This window comes from Charadrius vociferus, unplaced genomic scaffold (assembly GCF_000708025.1).
Source record: "Charadrius vociferus isolate BGI_N301 unplaced genomic scaffold, ASM70802v2 scaffold38, whole genome shotgun sequence".
In the NCBI taxonomy this organism is placed as follows: Eukaryota; Metazoa; Chordata; class Aves; order Charadriiformes; family Charadriidae; genus Charadrius; species Charadrius vociferus.
This window is the reverse complement of record NW_009650176.1, coordinates 842,613-865,643: the sequence shown is the minus strand read 5'-3', so window position 1 is coordinate 865,643 and position 23,031 is coordinate 842,613. Positions and strand designations below refer to the sequence as shown.

Sequence of the window (23,031 nt, the reverse complement as noted above, 5' to 3'; positions counted from 1 at the left end):
TGCTGAAAAGTGAGATTTTATTCTGGGTTGCTCCCAGCAGAAGAGTAATATTCATGAGTTGATTAAGCAATTCAGTTCATATGTTCACAGTCAAATATTCGTTGCTGTTCTATTTCCAGGAGAACGTTGTTGTATTTTCATGTTGAGGGGTGTCGGCTCTGTGCAACTGTTCTCTGGCCGCGTTTGGGGTCGTAAGATGCTCTGTTGTTGTCAAGCCGCTGCCTGCCTGTGTGATTGTGTTCTGTTCTCCTTGTAGATGGAGGAGATTAAATTTAAAGACAGAGCAGTCTACGTGCTGGAGAGAGAGTTAGGGGTTCAAGCCGGGCATGCTCAGAGACTGCAGCTCCAAAAGGAGGCTTTAGATGAACAACTTTCCCAGATCAAAGAGTCTGATCGGCATCTGAGCAGCCCCAAGCGGGAACTTCCTTATGCAAGTGGTGCAGGAGACGCTTCAGATCATTCGGGAAGCCCCGTAAGCACTTTCACGTGGTTTCAGCTACACAAACGAGCAGACAGAGTGACAAAATGGCACAAAGTGACAGAATCTTGATGAGTGCGCCCTCGAGCAACAGCTTTCCCATAGCCGTGCAGGGGAAACCCCGCGGCACTGATTTCTTGCTCTCGTTCGTTAGCCAAACCTTTAAGATTTCAATTCAAACCGTGTTATGGGAGAGCTTTTGCTTTTTTTGTCGTTTTGTTTCCTGGTTTGGTTGGTTTGGTTTCATTAGCAGGGGGAGATTTTCTGTTCCTTTTCTCTTCCTTTTCCTCACCGTACCATCCTTCTGCCACCTGCCTTGATTTGACAGTTTGACACAATTTTGCCAACAAATGATGCAAATGCATTTCTAACCAAGTAATGTATGTGTGCTAGCTTTCGGAACGGCTGACAACGGGGTTTGTGAGCAGATGTACAAGGCCAGTGTACAAAGGGAAATGGGGGAAGGCAACCGGTGCATGCAAGCGCGGGAATTCCCGCGGCCCTCCGGGACACTGCTGCTGGCTCGGGGTTTGGTGCTGCTGAGTGCTCTCGCTTTCAGCCGACCAGAAAGGAATTAAACGCCTGCTAACCTTTTCTCTTCTACAATGCGATATCCAGACCATTAAATTTTAGTCACCCTTTTACAATGGCTTTTTTAATATGACTATGGCACCATTCTGCTTTTGCCTTAATTTGCTAATATTAAAAAACCCTCAGTTAACTGACCTCATATATCTGACGGATGCAAATTTTCTCCATTGCTGATTCTCATCAAGATTTCTTTTGCAACAGCCTTAAGTTTCTCAGTAGAAGTGTAAATACTTGTACATGAGCAAACCGATGTATTTTATTCTTTGTCCCGAGCCTCTCCTGCACCTGTTGAATGAGGAACCCGAGACCTCCCAAAGTGCCACCAGCACTGTGGGCACTAATTTGCTTATTTTGATTTGTACTCAACTTCTGCCAAATGTCAGAACAAGTCCTAGAGAAGGGGGAAAAGTGTCACGTTTGTAAACAGATGTAACTTCTCTCTGATTCTGAATGAGAACACGTCTACCTATATTACTATTCGTTTCTAATTTGATTTAAGCATTTTCACTCAGATAAAGTGCTACCCCTTTGGCTTTACGAGTGACCCTTTAGAACCCCATAAGGGCCACAGCTTTGTGGAAGAAGAGCTTATGCAATGGTATAATTGCATGGATTTTCCCCATTTGTACTTCAGTATTTTTAATATCATTTTCTTATAACAAAGTCCTCAGAGTGGGTGATGTGTCTGAAGCACTCAGTTCAACAGTGGCATACATTGGAAACATGGCCTTAATTTTTGATCGTTTCTTTTCTATTTTCAAGTTTACCATTTGTGACTTTGTATTTGCATATACATACTTCTGCATTTGCATACTTTGTTACATTTTCACTCCAAACTTTCCGTTGGTCTCATCCTGCAGCTTTCAGTGGTCGGTTGGGTTACATAGCTTACACTCTGCCATATAATTTTTTTAAATGTTTGGATTTGGGATAAGAAAAAGTTTGAGCTTTGAAAAATATTGATATTGCGTGTACACTTATGAACAGTTATTTGCAGTTGATCTTTGTTTTAGGAACAGCAGTTGGATGAAAAGGATGCCCGGCGTTTCCAACTTAAAATTGCTGAGCTGAGTGCCATCATCAGGAAGTTGGAGGACCGGAACGCGCTGCTGTCGGAGGAGAGGAACGAGCTGGTGAGTGCGGCGGTGGAGCCAGGCAATGACTGCTGTGAATGTGCTGCCATGGCCGTGGCTCACCCCCAAAATATTGAGATATTTCCCCCTGTGCCATTCTGAAATCATTGCAGGAGTAGCTGGCTCCTCCTTACGCTCTGCATTTGGCGATATGCCACATTACGCTCAAGTTTGCTTATGTAACAATGCACTTTTAGGATGGCATTAGCTGGAATTGTTTTTATTTATTTTTAAAAATAAATACATTGCCCATATGGTATGTTTGTTGCACAGACTGAATACCTCATGAAGGAGGAACGATCTGCTTCCCAGTGGAAAATACCGAGTTATTGATCAGTTCTGCTTGGCATTAGGAGAAAATACTGCTCGTGTGGTGGTTAAATACAATGATTAATATGTTTGATGAAAAGTAACAGCTCTGGAGGTGTTAATTCTCTCTTTATCTTTCAGTTAAAACGTCTTAGAGAAGCTGAAAGTCAGTATAAGCCCATTTTGGACAAAAATAAACGCCTTAGTAGGAAGAATGAAGAATTGTCACATGCCTTACGACGAATGGAAAATAAATTAAAATTTGTAACACAAGAAAATATAGCAATGGTAAGTCTCTGTATGCTCCAGAGCGAATGTGTAATTTAGTGCCCAGAGGGCTGATGAAGTCAGACATCATCCCAAACTTGCAACTTTGATGGGAAACTTTCCCCTTTCGGGTGCTAGCTGAGATGTTCTGTGGTGCACGACTGGTTTGTGACTTGAACACGTTCTGGTTTATAGAAAATGTTTAATTTTAGCTTTAAAAACAAGTAGTTCTGAAGAAAAGAAGTTGCATGAGCTTTGATCAGACTGCTCAGTCACTGGGTGCTCAGCTTCCACATGAGCACAAATCCCCCCCTTCACCTTGGGCTGTCGTACCAGAATGACCTTGTAACCCGTAGGAAATGGGCACCCGTGACTCTTCCCTTTTTCTGCAGTTGGATATTGTTAGTGGGCAATAGCTGGTAGCAAACAGCTGTGGCATTACAGGAATGTAGGAGGGCTGAGGTGGTCCCTGCGGGTGCTGCGGCTCCAGGACTGCTGCAGACCAAAACTAACGAGACGAACCCGGAGAGAAGTCCCAGCTCTCTGAATTCCTTCTCCACCCAGAGTTGGCCACACAGGTCCGGGCAGATCTAAGGAGCGGAGGCAGCTGAGCTGCTGCTAGCCCCTCTCTTTGATGCGGTGGCCCCACTTGCCTGCTGTCCTCCCCAGTGGCCACAAGCATCCTCTCAGGAACAGCCGGCTGTATTGCCCAGCAAAAGGGGAGCGGGAGAGCTTGCAGAACAGCCATTATGTTAGATGTATCACCAGCTGTAAAGGGAAGGGTCAGACGCTGTCCTTTGGCAAAGCCTTCTGATCATTTCCTCTTCTGCCGTGTGGTTGGTTTTTTTAGAGACAAAGAGCTGGAACAATAAGGAGACCGAGCTCTTTGAATGACCTTGACCACAGCCAGGAGGAAAGAGAAGTTGATTTCCTGAGGCTACAAGTTATTGAACAGCAAAACATCATTGATGAACTCTCCAAGGTAAGATGTAATACTGCCGCTCTCATGAGAGGTCGACGAAGGCCATAGCAGAAGAGGAAGCCTAAGCAAAGGGTGCCTGGGGTTCCGTGAGCTAACGGGCATAGCTTGCATCAGTGGAACAAGGAGGGGCATTTCTATGATTAGTAGTGATTGAACTGAATGTGAGTTATCTGTGGTACAGTGTTTGGAAAAATCCTTTCGATCTACAGCGTACCGGTGCAGCATGTCCAGTAGATATGCTGATGGCCGGGTCACGCACCTGCGAGAGAAAATGTCAGAGCTCCTTTAGCTGGAGACCGCATCGGGGCTAAAGATTGCTGTGTACAAGGGGGTGTTCTGCAGTGCTGTGTTCTCAGTCTTTGGAAAGAGCAAATACTGCAGTCATAATACTCCTCGAGAAAATAACTTTTTTTTTTTTTATGTCTGTACACTTACTGACATTATATCATTCTTTTTATTAGACCCTGGAAACTGCTGGCTATGTGAAGAGTGTCATGGTAAGAATGAAGTTAACTTCATCCTCATCTTTGTTAGATTGAATTTGCTTTTCATGAAAAGTATGCAGGATATAATAATATTTATTATCACTTACATCTTCATTCAGGCAGCAAGCCAACACAGTGTTTTTCTCAGCGTAGATGTTGTCAAAGGCCATATCAGCAGACGTTGTTCACCAGAGAAAAATGTAGTGATAGTGGAGAGGAAAGCTCTGGTGAGAGGAAAGCTTTTTTTTCACTGCTAGGATGATCTCAGAGGCGAAGGTCAGCATGGTCACCCTGTCCTGACAGCCGGTAGCGAGTGTCCCTATCTCCGGGACAGCTCTGCCACGTTGGAATTGCATTTTTTTTAGAGTCTGATTACCACTAGCTTTGTCTCACCCACACTGGCATGTTCTCAGCCACTGCCCTTGCCCAACTCATCTCTGTTACTATGGGTAAAAAATTTTGTGAAGTTAAGCCACTAATATGTATCGATAAAATGTGTACAGTTGTGTTGTTCATTGCCAAGCGTGCAGCAAAGCTAGTGTCGCCAAGCAAAACAAGTGTTCGATTTTCTTCTGTCCCTGCTGCTGATGTTGGGGTTTGCCGTTGGGCTGATGACAGTGGCACGTTATCAGTTTCCCACAACGTCATCCCTTCCTTTTACTGAATGGTTACAATGAGAGATTATAGGGGTTTTCCCTGTAGAACTTTACTCTCTCCAATCCTGGACTTTGTCTGTATTTGCAATCCAGAATAAAGACATTTTTTTTCCATACTATAAAAAATTGACACGACTCTATGAAGAGTGTCATCATTTCCACCGAATGGAAGAATTTGCTGGCAGCAATAAATGCCCAAACCTTTTTTTCAGAGGCGCTGGGAACCTTCAGATCCTTAGAGAAGTCAGCTGAGACTGAAAGTGCCGAGTTTGGTCAGTCTCGGGGTTTGGTGTAGTGGGGCTGTTAGGTCTGTGCACCTTCCCGAGGGCACTAACAGCCGCGGCACCGCGACCGAGGGCAGGAGTCGGTCTCTGCCTCTCACCCCCGGACGGAGCCGTGTACCAGAGAGCCACAGCCCGGGCTGGAACGCGCAGGCTGGCTCGCGGGGCGGCTCTGAAATGCCGCCTAAGCTGTCAGTGCGTTGTACTGGTTATAATCGGCCTTCTTTTGCTATTGTGATTTTCGTGAATATAAAGAGCAATTGCTACTTGTATATGGCAAGCTTGGAAGAAGTTGGAGTAAGACTAGTGTCTGACTGGTGAAAGTGTGGTTATTTCATTTCGAGGCAGTGGCCAGCGTAAACGTTACTATTTCTTCATTGCCCAGTGACTACTAGTACTGACAGTTAATTTAACTAACAGCTCTCTGAAAACAGCTAACATACGTATCTGATTCTTGCAGGAACGTGATAAGCTGTTAAGGTATAGGAAGCAAAGAAAAAAAATGACAAGAATTCCCAAGGTAAAAAAAAAGCTTGTATCGTGACCTGCTAATGGGCGTGCTGCCTTCCCGGCTCGCTCTGAGCGCCACGGAGCCACGCGGGGGGGACTGTCTCCTCGAGGGTCTGCGAACGGGTCCTAATCTTAAATTTAGGTCACATAGTTCAGAGACACTTATAGACCGTATTGGGTTATTGAGAAAAGATCTGGTAGGGGAACGGTTTGCATTGCGCGTTGCGAGCGTTTGCAGACTCTGCATTTACCCTGGGCAATCCCGTGGGACCCCAGTCGTATGTGATTGTCTCAAGATGAGACAGATTTTATGAATTAACACATCTCAAAATGATCTTTTAATGGCACTGCCTGAAAACATATGTAGGCTGTAAATAATTCATTATGGAGTTTAGTAACATGCAAAAATGGCTGGTTACGAGAAGCGATGGTTAGAGCTCAGGGAAAAAGAAAATGTTAGTTAATGAATACTTGGCAGGATGTTAATATAAATATTAACGCTGTAGCAACATCGTTAGGTATAATGTCAGGGACCTTAGAGCAAGCTGTGCTTTACATATGAAGAATTAAAGCGGTGATGGAGCTAACGAATCTATAAATAACAAATTGCGGTCAATGTGAGGTAACTCCATAACTCCTGTCATCCTGCAGAGGGCAACCAGACCTTTGAAGGAGAGTTACATTCTGTCTCCTTCAAAAGTTATCCACTGCAAATAAAAAAAAAAAAAGCCAAAATCTACAAATTTTTTTTGTAAATCAGCAATTAAAAATATTTTTTAAAATGTGGTGTTGGAAATGTCATCTTTGACTTTCAAGCCTTTAACAGTAAAAGCTTTTTACCAGCACTACCCTCATTGTTTTAAACAGAAAACAGATCTGAGTGGAAAATTTGATTTTTTCAAACTGTAAAAACATCGCTGTGGTGATTAACTTCAATTTTCAAGTAGAATATTTCTTGCAAATCTAACTTTTTGTGTGACAGTTGTGGTGCTGCCAGGATTGGCATCCTGGTGATGGCGATGGATTAACAAAGACATTTCGGTGCACAACTCCCCCCTCACGCTGAGATGAACACGCGAGGAAGTGAAAAGGGGGCTCTGCCTCAGCTAGAGACAGCGGGAGGAAAACACATTACAAAAAAGCAGGGGCTTTGAGGCGTCACACTGTGATACCTAATAACAAACAGGAAAATTCAGGGATTTGAACGGTTTCAGCTATTGTTGGAGCACTGTCGTGGGGTGAACAAACTTTATATGTATACACATGTAAGGAACGGGACCCGTTTTTCAAAAACCAATAGAGTGAGAATTACCAATAATCTGGAATTGAGGTTCCTCCGAAGGTGTGTATGTTCCAGTCCTACCGAGGGGCAGAGTTTAGCCATGTGTGCAGAGTCACCGCTGTGCCCCCTGACGCCGTCGGGCTGGTGGAGCCCATGGCACCGCTGCCGCGCGGTGTGGCTGCGCTGCGCTGCGCTCGCTGACACCTTGTCTCTGTCAGAAGCCGGTTGTGGAGACGTTCTTCGGCTACGATGAAGAAGCTTCCTTGGAGTCTGATGGTTCCTCTATCTCGTATCAAACTGACCGGACAGATCAAACCCCTTGCACTCCTGAAGATGACTTGGAAGAGGTACTCATCAAAAATATGTGTTGTTCTGTTTTGAAACCTCGCTACTAATTTTTAATGAAATTTCTGGCCTGTTATATCTGTCACCTCTCACCACAAAATTAAAAATTGATGTTAAATTTAGTACTGTGCATGTTGGGTAATAGCTCTGGATCTCAAGTCTTCAGTAATTTCACAACTTTTATCCAAGCTGGAAATAATGGAAACGCTATATCCTAAGAATATTCGATTTATAATGGGTTTATAGGTTAGAGGTCTAAAAAGACTGAGAAGTTGGACAGCCCTAGGAAGATCTGTTCACGTTGAGATTTACTGCAGGTTTGTGCACGTGTAGTTCAGGTCCTTCTGTTTGTCGTTTTGACCTCAGCACAGAGCACAGCCTTAAGCGGTAAGGTTTGTGCTTCTGGAAGAAGTGAGCAGTCACGTAAAGCACCAGTCTGCAGAGGAACGGCTGTTTCCTCCCCGGTATATTGAGGTCGTGACTTTTCTGGAGGCTCTGAATGCAGAGTACACACAGGTACCTGGTAATACAAAGAAAAGTGATTATTCCTGGTGTTTTGCCAGGCTTCCCTACAAATGCATTCCCGAGCGTGTGTCTGATCACTGTACCATTACATGTTTCTGGGTTTAACAAGAATCTTGTAATAAACAGACAATCCTAAGAATGACTTGCAGCCTTGTTATGGTACAATGGCTGCGATTTTTCATCTGCCATTTCACCTGTTTCACGGGTTGTAATTAGATCTGTTAAAAGGGAGCCTAAGGAATTCCTACCTCCATCATAAAAGATACATGAGTGGTTACCGGGCGTGTGCTGTGCTGCAGGAAATCTGAATGTATTTTTATATGTATGAGCCTATTTATTTTTCATTCCTGTATTGACATTTTTTTCCCTGTTCAGATAGTACGAAGTTTATGCATGCAAACAGCAGTCTCATTTCATTTCATGTCGAATGAAATATTCCGGTCTACCTGACAAGAAAGCTTTCAGTGCTGGATATTGTAAGGAGAGTCAGGAAGATGAAGGGCTCTTTTCATGTCGATGTCACCATTTCGACAAGTATTAACTCTAGATTAGTGTTTTAATAATTGAGTGAGACTGTCAGGCTTGGCTTATTCTCCAGATTGGAAGCCTTTTGTTGTTTCAAGAAAGTTGGATTTTCACCTTTGAATGGGATGACTTTCCCCGTTACAGTAATAAAGGGCAATTCGGTTGTCAGTATGTTGTGTGGATGGCAGGTTGTTATCTTTCCGAGGAGGGGGGGATTTCATTTTGTTTCCCTATATTGCATTTTCTTGAAGTAAGTGTATGCAAGAGATGCTTAAGGCACAAAAGAGTAGTCTGAGGGCAGTAAACAAGATCCTCAGTACTGTGCTTCCCAAATTGCAGTTTGAAAGTAATCATTTTGGCACTTTTTAGAGAAAGCAAATGTAATTCACTCTTACGGTATTTTTTACTTTCATTGCAGAAAAAAAGCAACTGGTGCCATGCATATTTGTTTTCAATTCCAGGGCATGGCCAAGGAAGAGACAGAACTGCGGTTTCGGCAGCTGACAATGGAGTACCAGGCTCTGCAACGAGCGTACGCCCTATTGCAAGAACAGGTCGGAGGAACATTGGATGCAGAACGAGAAGTTAAGGTCTAAATGGCTTATATTACATGAAAATAAAGGATTGTGATTGTGTGGGGGTTTCCAGTTGTACTTGCTCAGGCAGTTTTGAAGCTGAGCGGGGGTCAGCCAGCCCCTCCAGCGTGCTGCCGGCTGCGGGGGGGGGCAGGGGACCTGGCTGGGCTGGCAGCCAGGGTGGGCTCTGGGCTCTCTAGCACCAACCACCGCTCCAGCATCCCCCCTGACCTGCTGGTTGGCTGGAGGAACCACCGTTGGTATGCTTTAGTCTTTTCACCTCTGATCAGCTGAAGAGAAATTCAGACAGAATTTTTATGGAAAATCCTTAAAATTAAGCTCTTTTTCTATAAAAATCTAGGACAGATAGCCTCAAATATATAATGCCTGGTATTTAATTCTGTGAGATTACATGATTCCTCATAAACTGTTTAGAAGGCTTATAGCCGAGAGAGATTCTTTTTCTTAATTAAATTGCAGAGTGCCCTGTGCTATTCTGCCTGCCTGTCTGCCTCCCACAGCCCGCACAGCTTCAAACATCTGGCGTAAGGGGTTACATTTATCGAGAGTATGTTGTAGATTACAAGGAGTTGGCAGGACTTACCGCGCACGGGATGCATGGGTGAATGTAGTAAATAAAGGGACAAATTCTGTTCTGAGCTAACAGTTTGAAGCCGAACAGAAGTGTAATTGCAAGGTCTTAATTTGGCTCTAAATCGATTGTGTGAGTGTGTTATCCGGGGTGCCCGCTGTAGGTGAAGGTAAGGACGGCAATGCTGGGAGATACCCATACCCTCCAACCCGGGGCCGCCGGTGGGGACACCTCCGGCAGCGGCGGCACAGCACCGGGTACCACCGAGCTGCGACTGTCCCAACCGCGGGCAGTTCCCTGGCTCCAATTAGACATAAAACAAACGGCCAAATTCCTCTAGCTGAATTCCAGCTTTACAATAATATTTGGGCTTTCCTAGCTATATAACTAGCCTGTTTTTTTTCCCGCTGAATAAGTCGAAGAATTAGGTGTTAATTTCACCGCGCGCTGCCCTGGCGAGTGTCTCTCAGCCACGCAGGTTTAGCAGCATCCCCCGTCTCGCAGCGACCTCCCTGTTGGGCAATCATGGGGCACCTCACCCTCTCTCACTGCCCAGACCGCATTAAAATTAACGTTCCCAGAAGCAGGCGCTCTGCTCTTAAGTGACAGGAATTGCACAGGTAAAGACAATCAGAATGAAACAAGACATGTCTCACTTGAAAAGTGACTCGATTTTACTTTTTCCATAGTAGGACAAAAAGAGAGAACGATGCAGGTAATGCAAACAAGAAAGATGTTTTTCCTTGTAAATAACAAGATAAATAGCAGATAAATGGTTTGAGGAAATAAAATGTTCTATAAAACAATATTTAACAAATAAAATAGCTAATAATTATTATGTTTATTCTCCAGAAAACATATGTAGGAAGGTGATGTATATTTAAATAAGCACAAAGCTACAAGTATAGTAAAAAATTACACACAATAGGGTAAGACCATAAGACAGGGTACTAAGTGCATGAGTAGGAGCACAGTTTGCCAGTTGGTAACATTACATATATAGGGTCTGTTCTGAGCTTTTTAACTCATCAACATTTTAAAAGAGTTGGAGTTGCCCAGAATTGTGGCAAGATAATTTTTGTTTGTCTTTATGGAGAAGCCATGGAGCACGTTAAAGATCAGTTAGATAAATTGGATATACAGCTTAGCAGTAGCGTCCCGCCTGGACGCTGTCCTGTGTAACGTGCTGTAGGTGACCCTGCTCTGGCAGGAGGGTTGGACTAGATGATCTCCAGAGGTCCCTTCCAACCCTAACAATTCTGTGAATTCTGTGAATTCTGTGAAGCGATCTTTGCCTTACACTGGCTTTTTTAAACGCCTTACTCTAGGACAGGAAGGGCTGCTCTCTGCACCCCCGTCCGCTGTAAGGACACATTTCTATTTTGCTGTCCTACTGTCTGCCTAATGGGATGCTCTTTATGTTAATCTTGATTTCGGTCTTAAGTTTATTTTCCTATCTTACAGACTTCTTTTTATGATTAATGACTAATGCTATGTGCTTAGCTGCAAATTTATTCGGCCAAAGAACTTCAAATACTTTTAACAAATAATTTTTAACGTTTGAAGTATTTTTGTGCCTCTGTTAACTTTCGTCTTTTAGAGAAAGTTTGATTTATTATTTTTTTTCTTTTTCCCTCGTATCCTACAGACGCGTGAGCAGCTCCAAGCAGAAATACACCGCTCTCAGGCTCAGATAGAAGACCTGGAGAAGGCCCTCGCTGAGCAGGGGCAGGTAACGCATGCGGCCAAACACCGGCCCTTTCTCCAGCCTTCGTGCTGGGGGCAGGAGGGGGCTCTAGAGACGTGCCTGGTCGTGTTACCATGTAATGCTGCGGATGCTAGTGAGTGCTTGTGTATGTATAGAATAATCCTGACGCGACTTTTCAATAGCTGTTTCATTTCATACAAAGCAGTGTCATGGTAGGGAAGCAGCGTCCTGCCGATGGATGCTGTAGTGACCCACTCTGCACGAGCCCCATCACCACTGCACTCCTCATTTGGGAGACATTAATGTAACCGGCTGAGTACTATTTCAATAAACGTGTCGATTAATTGAAAAGAAAACACTTAATACATGTGACTAGTTGGTTTCAAGGAGAGTCAGGCATGCGAGGGCTTTTGAAAACTCCGCTCTCCACATTTACATGTGTTGGTATCTGAAATATCGGTCCCCAAAGCCCTGAGTCCCCGTCAGTGCTTACATGCCGCTCCTGAAACCAACACCCACGAAAGCCCCACGTATCTTTGCTGATCTCAGCCTTAATGCCTCCCTTGCTCCAGCATAACGGGGAGAACAGCGGACGGTGCCTGCGTGAAAGGGTCTGTGACACACAGACGTTACAGTAAGGGAAAGCAAAAGGCAGCTGGTAAAGGAGTGCCTGAACTCAGTATTTCCACAGCTGTGAAGTCAAAACGGGTGCAGTGTGTCTGTAGGCGCTGAGACCTTCTCTGCGCAGCCGAGAGGAAATGAATTCCCACACTCGTTGTCACTGCAGCCCAAAGCACCGGGTGCAGGTTGGCATCCAGCTGACGGCAGCGCCCGTTAGGCCTCCTCTGCCCCTTACTGTCCCCAGCTTAAAACTGCCCTCTGAAGTTTTATTGTGCGTCTCCTGAAAATTAGATCAGTGAATGACAGATCAGTTCCCTTATCAATTTGAAGATGTATAAAAATACAGAGAAAGTATTATGGTAAAGAGAGGGAACAATTGCGTTTGGCCAGAAGTCTCTCTACTTCTCACAGACTACCCGTATTTTTGATACCTAGGAGAAAAGTGGGAAGGTAAAATAAAGGAAGAATATTTATTTTCTAGTGAAACGTGTATTCAGTGAATGTAAAAGTAAGCTTTTCTTGCCCGCAGCTTTCCTTGTAGCTCCACAAGATTTTACTTCCTTTACAGGAGAAAAACAGGTGGTAAATGAGAAAGTGGTTAAACATTTCAAGGGGAGGAGGCAGTGCACGGCACAGGCTGTGGATTTTCAGCAAAACCAAAGGGGTTCTCATCATGTGAAAAACTTTGCTGTGAATGCTTTCTTTAAATTCAGAGTAAATTTGTGGATTAGGGCTATTTGAAGTGTCCAGTTCACCTGTTTGTGTAGTTCACCAGTCAGCCTGTTCATGCAATAGCTTGTCAAATCATCTCAGTCATTCTTTCAAAAATGATTCATTTGAAATACAATTCAATAATCTGTGAAACTGCACTCCAGGAAATTTAGTCTAAATGATTAACATGAAACACGTCACGTTCAACCAAACATCTATTGAGCTCTGCCTTTCTCATCCCATCAGGCATTATTAAGGTGTCTTATTTTTGCTTTGATATGTTAAGGCTTACACTTAGCAATTTTAATTTCTGAATTCACTGCAAGGTGTCTGCTTTTGCCTGACTGGCTCATTCGAGGCGGGCTCTGTAGTCTGTCTCCTTGGTCTGAGCTTGAGGTCTCGCTCGGCAAAGCCAGCCCGGCTGGAGGTCTTGGCAGCTTTGGGTGCCACTGCAGCTTTCAGTGGGTCGCGTTCAGCCCCTGGCACAGACCCCATCATGCTCCTGGCTGCTGCACGCCATTTCGATCCCTTTGGACTGCAGTGCTGAGGTCCAAATATTTGCCATTCACGTATGTCCTATGCTATGCCTAACTAGTGTTAGAAAATGCTCCCTCATAATGTTCCCCAAACAGAAAAGGCATTGTGGAGTTGGGAGTTTCTGCTTCCCTGCCTGCAGAGCCGACGGGCTGGGAATGCTAGCAGCGCAGTTGTGCGGTCCCTCGGATGCATCCTCCACCGAAATCGGGGAGCGTCCTGGCAGCGGGGCAGCAACTCAGGCCAAGCGCCTCTACACCACACAGCACCTCCTCCTCGTGGCTGGGGTGCGCTCGTCGGTCCTGGCACTGAGGTTACACACTCCGGAGATGCGCATGAAGTAGCATAGCACAGGAGAGCGTTAAAAGGAAAATGCACCTTAAATTGGAAGAGTACAGAGTTTAAGACCACCTCGCACACTGGCATCCAAAGGTGATAAAGAAACAGGCGCAGCTGTAGCATTGGGACAGCCCTGAGAATGAACTATCGCAGACTGCAAATACCCAACCCCCAGCTGGAAATACAACAAATGTTCCCAGGCTGTTTCTAGTCTGTGTCTTGCTTTTCAAGCCAAAAAAACCCCAAACCCAAAACCCACAAAAACCAAAAAAAAAAACCAGACGCATAAAATGTTTTTTGAGAACTTTAAAATAATACTAAATCATTTGATCCTCACCTCTCCAGCTTAACCTCTTGTTATTGTTAACCTTACTGATAAATAATGTTTTGGGATTTGTGGGTTTTATATATCCATCAAACTAAGAAATTAGTTTCAAAATAAGGTTTATTTTGCCTAGTGTCCAGAAATATGTGATCTGTGTTCAGTATAATTGAAATTTAATAGTAACTGCGTAGCTAGAAATATCCCTTTTAGTGCAAATCAATCTTTCATCTGAAAGCTGTTTTTTAGTCATTGGAGTATTTCTATTCCATTTGTATACTGTGGACTGTTAAAGTCAGACAGAAAGGGTGAGCTTTTGTATCATAGGAAATAATGGAATTACAGTTTTTATTTCTTTTTCAAGGACATGAAATGGATTGAGGAGAAGCAAGCATTGTATAGAAGAAATCAAGAACTGGTAGAAAAGGTGTTCAATATTTCTATTTGTATTATTCAAATAATGTTTGTAGTTTAAGAATGCAGAAGTTGCAATATTTTAATCTGTATCACACAGCTCTACTGGAAATAATTCACATATAATAACAAGATATTTATAAACCTGCCAGAAAAAGTGGTTTTCTGGCATTCCCTATTGCCCCATAAAATGTCGCACTGTGGGGCCATGTGAGAAGGTGGTTGTGGGGAAAAGCCCCACACTCCCCCGTGCTGCCGTCCCCTCTCGTGCTGACCCCAGGGGGTGGGCTCGGACCCTCGGCGCTCGCGCTCGCCCCGGCGTCTCCCCGGCATGGCCAAAGTGTGACGGGTCTCGAGTGACATGGCAAACGGTGCTGACACGTGTTGCTTTATTTTGCAGATAAAACAAATGGAAGCTGAGGAAGCTCGCTTGAAACATGATGTCCAGGACGCGAAGGATCAAAACGAGCTTCTGGAGTTCAGGATCCTGGAGCTTGAAGTGAGCACACGTTGCGGCCACGGTCCCGCCTGCCTGCCCTGGGCTGTGTGAGCGGGGCCGGGGCACCGCAGCTGTGGGAACTTGCCCACGATTACTCTGAAAAGCTGCTTTGCATCGAACGAGACCAAAGGGTTTGGTAAAAGGGAAAAAAAAACCCAAACAAACCCCCAGGGATCAATACTGGTATTCTTGATAGGTTGTTCTGGCAGTCTTACTACTTAAGTAACTTTAAGATCCAGAAGATTGGCTCATGATGTACATACACATTTTACCGTATTCCATCTGTTCTGAAAATGCAAAGAGATAAAACCAAAAGAGATCATACATGTGAAAGAAAACGAAAAAGGAACTCTTTTTTCATTGCCAAAGATCATTGCTGTGTTTCACCTCCTGCTAAACCCGCAGAGGAGGAATCACACAGCCTAGAGCGCTCTGTTTACTCCACTGAGCCTTCCGTTCTCTAGATCATTACCTGTATAAGCAGAATCTACAAGCTCTTGGAAACCGTTTTCCAAGTTCTCCAAAGAGACATTAGCAAAGCAGCCAGTTACAAGAACATTTCAAATGCTATTTATGTTATACTAGGTATAAGCATATCGTTTTGTTCAAATATATTACGTAGTCGAAACAATAAGTAAGTGGTGGTGATGAGTACCCAGGGGAGAGCGTGGTGGGAAAATAGTAGCGCTGTTAACGTGTAGGTCTGTCCTGCTTCGCAGTGCGGTGGAGGTCTTCCCCGTCAGCCCCGTGGGCCCTCGCAAAGGCACCTGGTCTGGCCAGAGGAACGGCTCTTGCTCCCGGCTGTTAGTGTCAGTGGCCACAGGGTGCGGAGGAAGGGTTTCGGTGCCCAAGACAAAGCCACTCTGCTTTGCGGTGTGTTCGGTTAGGGTGAGCCTTTTCCAAACCGAAGCTGCCATTTGTGACATACCATCGTGCGTAACCGGGCAATTATTGTCATTCCAGGAGAGAGAAAGACGGTCGCCTGCCATCAACTTCCATCACGGTCCTTTTACAGAGGGGAAAAGCCCTCTGCAGGTCTACTGCGAGGCAGAAGGTGTAACGGTAAGGGATTCTCGTTTCGTACTTTCCTTTCCCTAAATAAAATCAGATGCTCTGATCTGACTCCTGGTTTTCCATTTCTTTCTTGTTAGGACATAGTAGTAGCAGAGCTGATGAAAAAATTGGACATTTTAGGGGATAACGCCGTAAGTGTATGTTCCTTTAATAAATTGTGCATGCTTTGGTAAATATTTGTCCTCATGTTAAGTTAGCAAAGCCTTCTTGGGCTGCTGCTGCACACCCTGTCCTCCCTGTGGTCAAAGGACTGGGCTACGTGCTGAGCGCTTTCTGGCTTTTTAAGGTTTTGTTAACAGCCTTCTGCCCAGTGTCATGCGGGATCTTGGTGTCACAATACTGCTTTTAAATTTTCAATGATTTGGAAAATATTTTGAAATTTTCGTGTGGGGTTTGTTTTGGGTTTTTTCTGGTCACTTTTCACACGGTTTGTTTATTTGCTTGCTCTGCATTTGCTTTGTTTTTGCATTTGAGCAGCTGTGTATTTTAATTCTGTCTAATAACCCATAAACCTTCAATAGTAACCAGGACAGCAGCAGCATGAAATAAGAAACAAATAATAAGAAATTTGGAAGTGTTTCTCCTTTAGCAAGTGGAAGTGATTAATTATACCTATAGTAACATGTATAGAGAGGGTATATGTGCCCTTGTGTGTTTTTTCCCCATACTGTCATGTACCAGCAGAGCCCCAGAGCCGCCGTGGCTGCGCGGGGCAGAGGAGAGCGGAGGGTCTCTCAGAGCCCTTGGGTGCTGCGGGGCTCCTCCCTGGGGGAATCCCACTGCGGCCATCGGTCGGCAGAAGGGTCCCCACCGTTCCCACAGCTCCTCACCGGAGCTGCCCCAGCTCTGCCCCAGCTCTGCCCCAGCTCTGCCCCTGCCACTGCGCACTTGGACACCAGCGAAAATGCAGTCCCCAGCGCCAGGGGCGCAGCCTGGAGGTGCCTCTCACCCACCTCTCTGTCTAGAAGAGCTGGGTCATCCTCTCCCCAGTCTCTGACACCTGCATGCTCTGCTCCACAAAATCAAGCCAGGAGTTAGTGGAGGAGCTGAAACGCATTGAAGCAATTAGTAATCTTCACCACCGCAGTTAATGATATTCATACTGGCAGAGATATGAAGAATCCTAAAATCTGTGTGCAGAGAATAAAAAAAAGATGCATATAAGCTTCATGACCAATGAGTTAAGACTGACCCTACTAATGTGTGGAAAGATAATACCTATTAATCTGTTCATGCCTGTGCTAATGTTGTCTTCAGTGGCGTTATTAATGTCAGGTTAGTCCCGTGCGGAGCGTTTCAGGGCTGTGTCCCAAACACGCAGCTTGGAGACAGAGGAACCAAAAAAGTGATAGCTTTTCTCATGTTTTCTATTCCCTTTCTTTTCCTCGCGGCTTCTTTACTTATATTAACGATCTCTAGTCCATAATGTTATTTCCCGCTGATTTTTATTTTGCTATTACATACAGCCAGTTAATTCCAGATGTGACACAAGGGGGAGTTCACGGTTCTCACCTCAGATAGCTTTAAGATAGCTGTAGACTGTTGTTATCGCTTGTTTTTTTTCTTGTTTTCACGTGTTTAACACAGCAGACTCAGCCCCATGGGTGCCCGTTGTGGTGCCTGGCTGTTAGGGGCTGTGGGAAAGTGAACCCATGTCCCGCCTCCGGGCAAGTGATTCCGGCCTTTCCTGCCCATTTCCTCACTTGCATTTCTGTAAAGAGCTGCGCAGCTCCCACCTGCCTCCCGCTGAACTGCCAGGAGTTCAGTACTGCTTTGAGTGAGGCGATCCCCAGAGAGAGAACCTCTGGGAGCAGAGCAGAAGCAAGGCTCAGAGGGGGGCAATACCCTCCTGTACCTGAGAGCAGCGCGTCAGACTCGGCTCTCTGGGTCTGAGCAAATATGGGCCCCGAACCAGAAGGGCTGACTTCTGCTGCTGTAGATGTGGTCACAGTATGACCGAGGTTTGGGATCACAGAATCACAGAATGGTCAGGGTTGGAAGGGCCCTCTGGAGATCATCTAGTCCAACCCCCCGCCAGAGCAGGGTCACCTACAACAGGTTGCACAGGACGGCGTCCAGGCGGGTTTGGAATGGCTCCAATTACCCCTCGTCCTATCACTGGGCGCCACTGAAAAAAGACTACTCCCATCCCCCTGGCATCCTCCCATTAAGTATTTGTATGTATTAATAAGATCCCCCCTCAATCTTCTTTTCTCTAGACTAAAGAGACCCAAGTCCCTCAGCCTTTCCTCATAAGAAAGGTGCTCCAGTCCCCTAATCATCTTTGTTGCCCTTTGCTGGACCCTCTCCAGCAGTTCCCTGTCTTTCTTGAACTGGGGAGCCCAGAACTGGACACAGTACTCCAGATGCGGTCTCACCAGGGCAGAGTAGAGGGGGAGGATGACCTCCCTCGACCTGCTGGCCACACTCTTCTTGATGCACCCCAGGATGCCATTCGCCTTCTTGGCCGCCAGGGCACATTGCTGGCTCATGGTCATCCTGTTGTCCACCAGGACTCCCAGGTCCCTCTCCACAGAGCTGCTCTCCAGGAGGTCAGCCCCCAACCTGTACTGGTGCATGGGGTTATTCCTCCCCAGGTGCAGTACCCTACACTTACCCTTGTTGAACTTCATAAGGTTTCTTTCTGCCCAACTCTCCAGCCTGGCGAGGTCACGCTGTAAGGCAGCACAGCCTTCTGGCGTGTCAGCCACTCCTCCCAGTTTTGTGTCATCAGCAAACTTGCTGATGGTACACTCTATCCCTTCATCCAGATCATTGATGAATATGTTGAACAAAACTGGGCCCAGTACTGACCCCTGAGGGACACCACTTGTTACTAACCTCCAACTAGACTCTGCGCCACTAACCACAACCCTCTGAGCTCTATCTGTAAGCCAGTTCTCAATCCACCTCACTGTCCATTCATCTAAGCCACACTTCCTAAGCTTTCCTGTGAGGATGATGTGGGAGACAGTGTCGAAAGCCTTGCCAAAGTCAAGGTAGACAACATCCACTGTCCTCCCCTCATCCACCCATCTAGTTACTTTGTCATAGAAGGCTATCAGATTAGTCAGCCATGACTTCCCCTTGGTGAATCCATGTTGACTACTTCTGATAATCTTCTTTTCATCCAGGTGCTTTGAGATGGTACCCAGAACAAGCTGCTCCATCATCTTTCCAGGGATGGAGGTGAGGCTGACCGGCCTGTAGTTTCCCGGGTCATCCTTCTTGCCCTTTTTGAAGACTGGAGTGACATTGGCTATCCTCCAGTCCTCAGGCACCTCACCTGTCCTCCAGGACCTTTCAAAGATGATGGATGAAATGCAAAACATACTGTATTTTCATTTAAAAAAACAAAACAAAACAAAACAAACAAAAAAAAGGTGAATTGAAAAACTAACACCCTAACAAGTGTTTTCAAAAATCATGACTATTGGCTGCTATTGGCTGTGCAGAATAAGGATTGTGTATGAACCTACTGTGCAGATAGTGGATCACAGAGGACTTAAGATTGCATCTCTTTTCTTAATGGCACATTGTGCTAAGCTTGATTTTGTCTTGTGTAACTTTGTGTTTATTCCCTGTTGGGGGAAAAAGAGATCCTGCGTCAACATCTCTTTTTTTGGTAAATGAGAGGATTTTAGAAGAATTAACTGTATGTATGATAACAATTCAGCATGAATAGTTACAATCATTTTTGCAATACTATTTTTCTTTGCCTTAGTTTATTGTTCCTTGGTTGTATTTAATTTCCTATTTATTTAACACAGCAGTAGCCCAAGTAGTGGATTAATAACAAGACGCCAGGATTTGTTGTAATTATATTCTGCTTTTGGTGCAGAATCTGAGCAACGAAGAGCAAGTAGTCATCATACAAGCAAGGACAGTTCTCACGTTGGCTGAAAAGGTAATAACGACTGCAGCGCTCATCAGTAAACGTGTGTCATGAAAGCAGCTGAGCCTCTCACAACAGCTCACTTGAAGACACTGGTGATGTAAATGATAGTTTCATCACAGAATGTCCTGATTCTTTATGTGGAATCATACTTACAGTAGTTTTTTTGTCAAAATAAAGGTAACATTGAGGCAATACAGACAGACATTGCTTATTTTTAAATGTTACTTAGTTAGCAAAATGACGTTAGAAGGTAACTGGCTAGGCTTGGAAATAATGCTTTTTTCCATTACCAATATATATGAAAGAAAAGATGTAATAATAAAGTTAATTTTTCCTCTTTTATTTAGTGAATTTAAGTAAGCCCTGTCAGTGTGTGCAGACACAGCCTAAAGCGAGGGTGCAAGCTGAATGCGCGGGCACGCTGCCTCTGCTCTTTGGGCTTAAGCACACGGTCTCTCTTTCTGTACACAGTGGCTACAGCAGATAGAAGTGACGGAGTCTGCGCTGCAGCAGAAGATGCTGGATCTTGAGAATGAAAAGGTACCGAGAGGAGGGGAACGGCCCGGCGGGAGAGGCGGCAGGAGGAGCAGCGGCGTGAGGGCCACCACCGTTGCGCTGACTGCCTCTTCCTTCTGTCCGCAGGAGCTGTTCAGCAAGCAGAAGGGTTACCTGGATGATGAGCTCGACTTCAGGAAACAGTCCTTGGACCAAGCTCACAAGGTGAGGAAAATCCGTCTTGCCTGAATTATGACATCTCGATTAACTCACCTTGTGTAATAGGTGTAGCCTGTTCTCGGTAGAAAAACGCTGCACTGTGGTCAGTACTGCTCATGGAGTGACCCGAGGGCTAAATAGGCTGAATTTTGAACAAATCCTCTATACCCTGCGCTAACGATGAGTTCCTTATAGACAGTTTCTTGTGTTTGGGTGGTCCTTGCAGGATCAGCACCTGAACGTTAACTTATTAAACACGAGTTTTAGTTTAGCAGAGGTTTCAGTGAATGACTAATAAGAAAATGATGTTTTCAGTGACTTCTCTTTTCCTTCTAAAATAGAGATTTTAGCCTGGACATTTCCTTACATCTTAGATTACAGCTCATTTAGAGAAAAAATCAGTATATATTCATGAAAGACATAAATGCATAAATTTTCATATCGATTTATCTCGTTCTTTCAGTTCCATTTAAATTTTGAGCACAGTTACACAGCAGTGAGTATTTGTGTCTCTTTTTCTGGATACCGATTATCTATTTGTATCTCAAACCATTTTGGAGAGCTTTTCCTCAGTACACTTTCTGTCCCGTAAGGATGTTTTTCAAGACTGATTTTGCCAAACACTGAGCTATATCTGGAACCAATGCCTATGCACAGTGGAAACCCTGCAAATTACACAAGCTCCCCCTTACCTGCAGTCTCAGCCCTAAAACCAGATTATCTCCTGCAGCATTGAGCTGTTGTGAGAAGCAGTTTGGTGTAGCCGAAGGCTGAGCCTGTAGGATTCATCTTCAAAGATAAGCCCTGAGAGAGGTGATCCTCTGGGTCTTGGGCAAGTTCTGAAACAGATCCATAAATCTGAGTATGCGGAAGCTTGCAACAGCAGCAGAGTGGGAAAAATCGTACGAATCACTTGAAACTCCTGGTAACGCCATGGGCTGTGCAGGAGAGCTCAGCCGTGGAGCCGTGGCTGTCGATGAGGGCGTTACTCAGCACCCCTGTGGCTCCCAGCCAGCCGCCCGCTCTCCACCCATGAGATGGATCTCCAGTTCTAGGATCCCAAATTTACCAAAGGCTCCACAACAACTACCTGCTCCTTGGCTTTGCCGTTTGTGGAGACGGAACGCGTGTCACGGATGTGTTGCAGCCCATGCAGATGTACCCGAGAGTTATTTGCACTTTCCTGTGTTCTTTGAATGCATCATGCCAGTGTCCCCAGGCAAAGGGATGGACGTCACTCCCAGGCACAAATGCAGCCTGAAAGCAGTAAGAAAGCTTGCTTCTGCCCCGAAATTCAAGCGGCAAAAGCTCTTTTCATTTGTGTAATTTGTTTCACTTCCATGTTTCCTTTGTGCCCCTTGAGATGAGGAGCCGCTAATCTTCCCCTGCTAACTGCAGCCAACAAGATTACCAGCTGTAACCGCTAAGCTTTTTGCATGGTTTTCACTCCCGTTGGTTGCTGGCGGGGGATTTTGCTCCGAGAAGCACTTGGCTCTCACAGAGACTCCCGACTGCTGCTGCTCTGGAGACTGTGAATTTCCCCACGCTCTTCTTTCTTCACAAGTCAATATAATCAGAGAGGGATAACGATTGTATAATTGAGGTTTGGGGCCCAACATAAATCCATGTTTCAAATAACAGCATTTTGTTGAGAACGTTACGGTTAGCAAGGATGTTGGCTTTACTTATAAAAGTGAAAACAGAGTCTTCTGAGATCTGGTCTGATCCTCCCCACAGCGATACCATGGTTGCTGCCTTTCAGTTGTCATCAGTATCCACAACTCCTGCCATGATACTGCTCTTGTCAACGCTTGTGTTCTTCTGTCCTGGCTCTGCTAAGGCATAGTAAGCAACCACCACCAGCAGCCTCAGGTGGAAAAACCTGTCGATTTTGAACTGAGCTGAATTATCACAACAGACATCTATGGCATTTTCAAACAGCCTCTCCAGAGGTTCAAGCCGCACTATTGCAGTCCTGTTCTCCTGAAGCCACGGAGAGCTCTGCAAGGTCCAAACCACCCTGTTGCAGTCATGGTCTCCTGAAGCCACAGAGAGCTCTGCAGCACGCCACCAGCTTTGGAGAGGGTGTGCAAAGGTGCCATCATTTGCTGCTTTGTCTCTTGCTCTGTTTCAAACTTGCTGAAAAAAGATTTTGTCTTGGTTTTGCCTTGGTTTTGCCTTGCACGAAGGAATAACATTCATCTTGGACTTTGAAGCAGAAGCCATTGTCTGGCAAGGTCCCTGCCCTAGGGGGGTTCTAGGCTCGGTGACCCTGGGGAAACATTGCCAGTGCGTTTCCTACACAATTCTGCATCTCAGTAAATCTGGAGGGTACATCTGTCTCTGTGCAAGAGATGTTTCCTGACACAGTGAAGCAAAGGCTCTGCAGCCTGAGACTGCAGGAACAGAGCCCGGCTACCAGATAGATTTTTCATGAGCATAAAGCCTCTTGGAGCTGACGGCTCTGCCAGAGGAAGTGCTGGAAACGCCTTCACATGGGGCATTTTAAGCTTGTTGGTACAAAATGCTGCTAGCACACAACAGGGAGTCATTCCTTTCTGGCAGGAGTGTGAACTGGTGCTGCCGTATCCTCTGCTGCTGCGAGAGCGTAGCTGGGAAAGTTGAACCGAGAGACTGAACATTTAACTGAACATTTAAAAA

At 45.3% G+C, this 23,031-nt stretch overlaps 1 protein-coding gene across 1 annotated transcript in view; it reads left to right on the top strand.

The window, feature by feature from the left end:
* JAKMIP3 (Janus kinase and microtubule interacting protein 3) overlaps positions 1-23,031 on the top strand; it is a 39,094-nt gene that overhangs the window by 14,026 nt on the left and 2,037 nt on the right. Inside the window, exons 3-18 of the mRNA XM_009892715.1 lie at positions 257-472; positions 2,083-2,202; positions 2,653-2,799; positions 3,629-3,760; positions 4,222-4,257; positions 5,643-5,702; positions 7,193-7,321; positions 8,831-8,959; positions 11,185-11,268; positions 14,136-14,198; positions 14,586-14,684; positions 15,648-15,746; positions 15,836-15,889; positions 19,600-19,665; positions 20,128-20,196; positions 20,299-20,376. Coding sequence (XP_009891017.1) covers positions 257-472; positions 2,083-2,202; positions 2,653-2,799; positions 3,629-3,760; positions 4,222-4,257; positions 5,643-5,702; positions 7,193-7,321; positions 8,831-8,959; positions 11,185-11,268; positions 14,136-14,198; positions 14,586-14,684; positions 15,648-15,746; positions 15,836-15,889; positions 19,600-19,665; positions 20,128-20,196; positions 20,299-20,376 — 1,581 coding nt within the window. The remainder of the gene's footprint in view (positions 1-256; positions 473-2,082; positions 2,203-2,652; positions 2,800-3,628; positions 3,761-4,221; positions 4,258-5,642; positions 5,703-7,192; positions 7,322-8,830; positions 8,960-11,184; positions 11,269-14,135; positions 14,199-14,585; positions 14,685-15,647; positions 15,747-15,835; positions 15,890-19,599; positions 19,666-20,127; positions 20,197-20,298; positions 20,377-23,031) is intronic.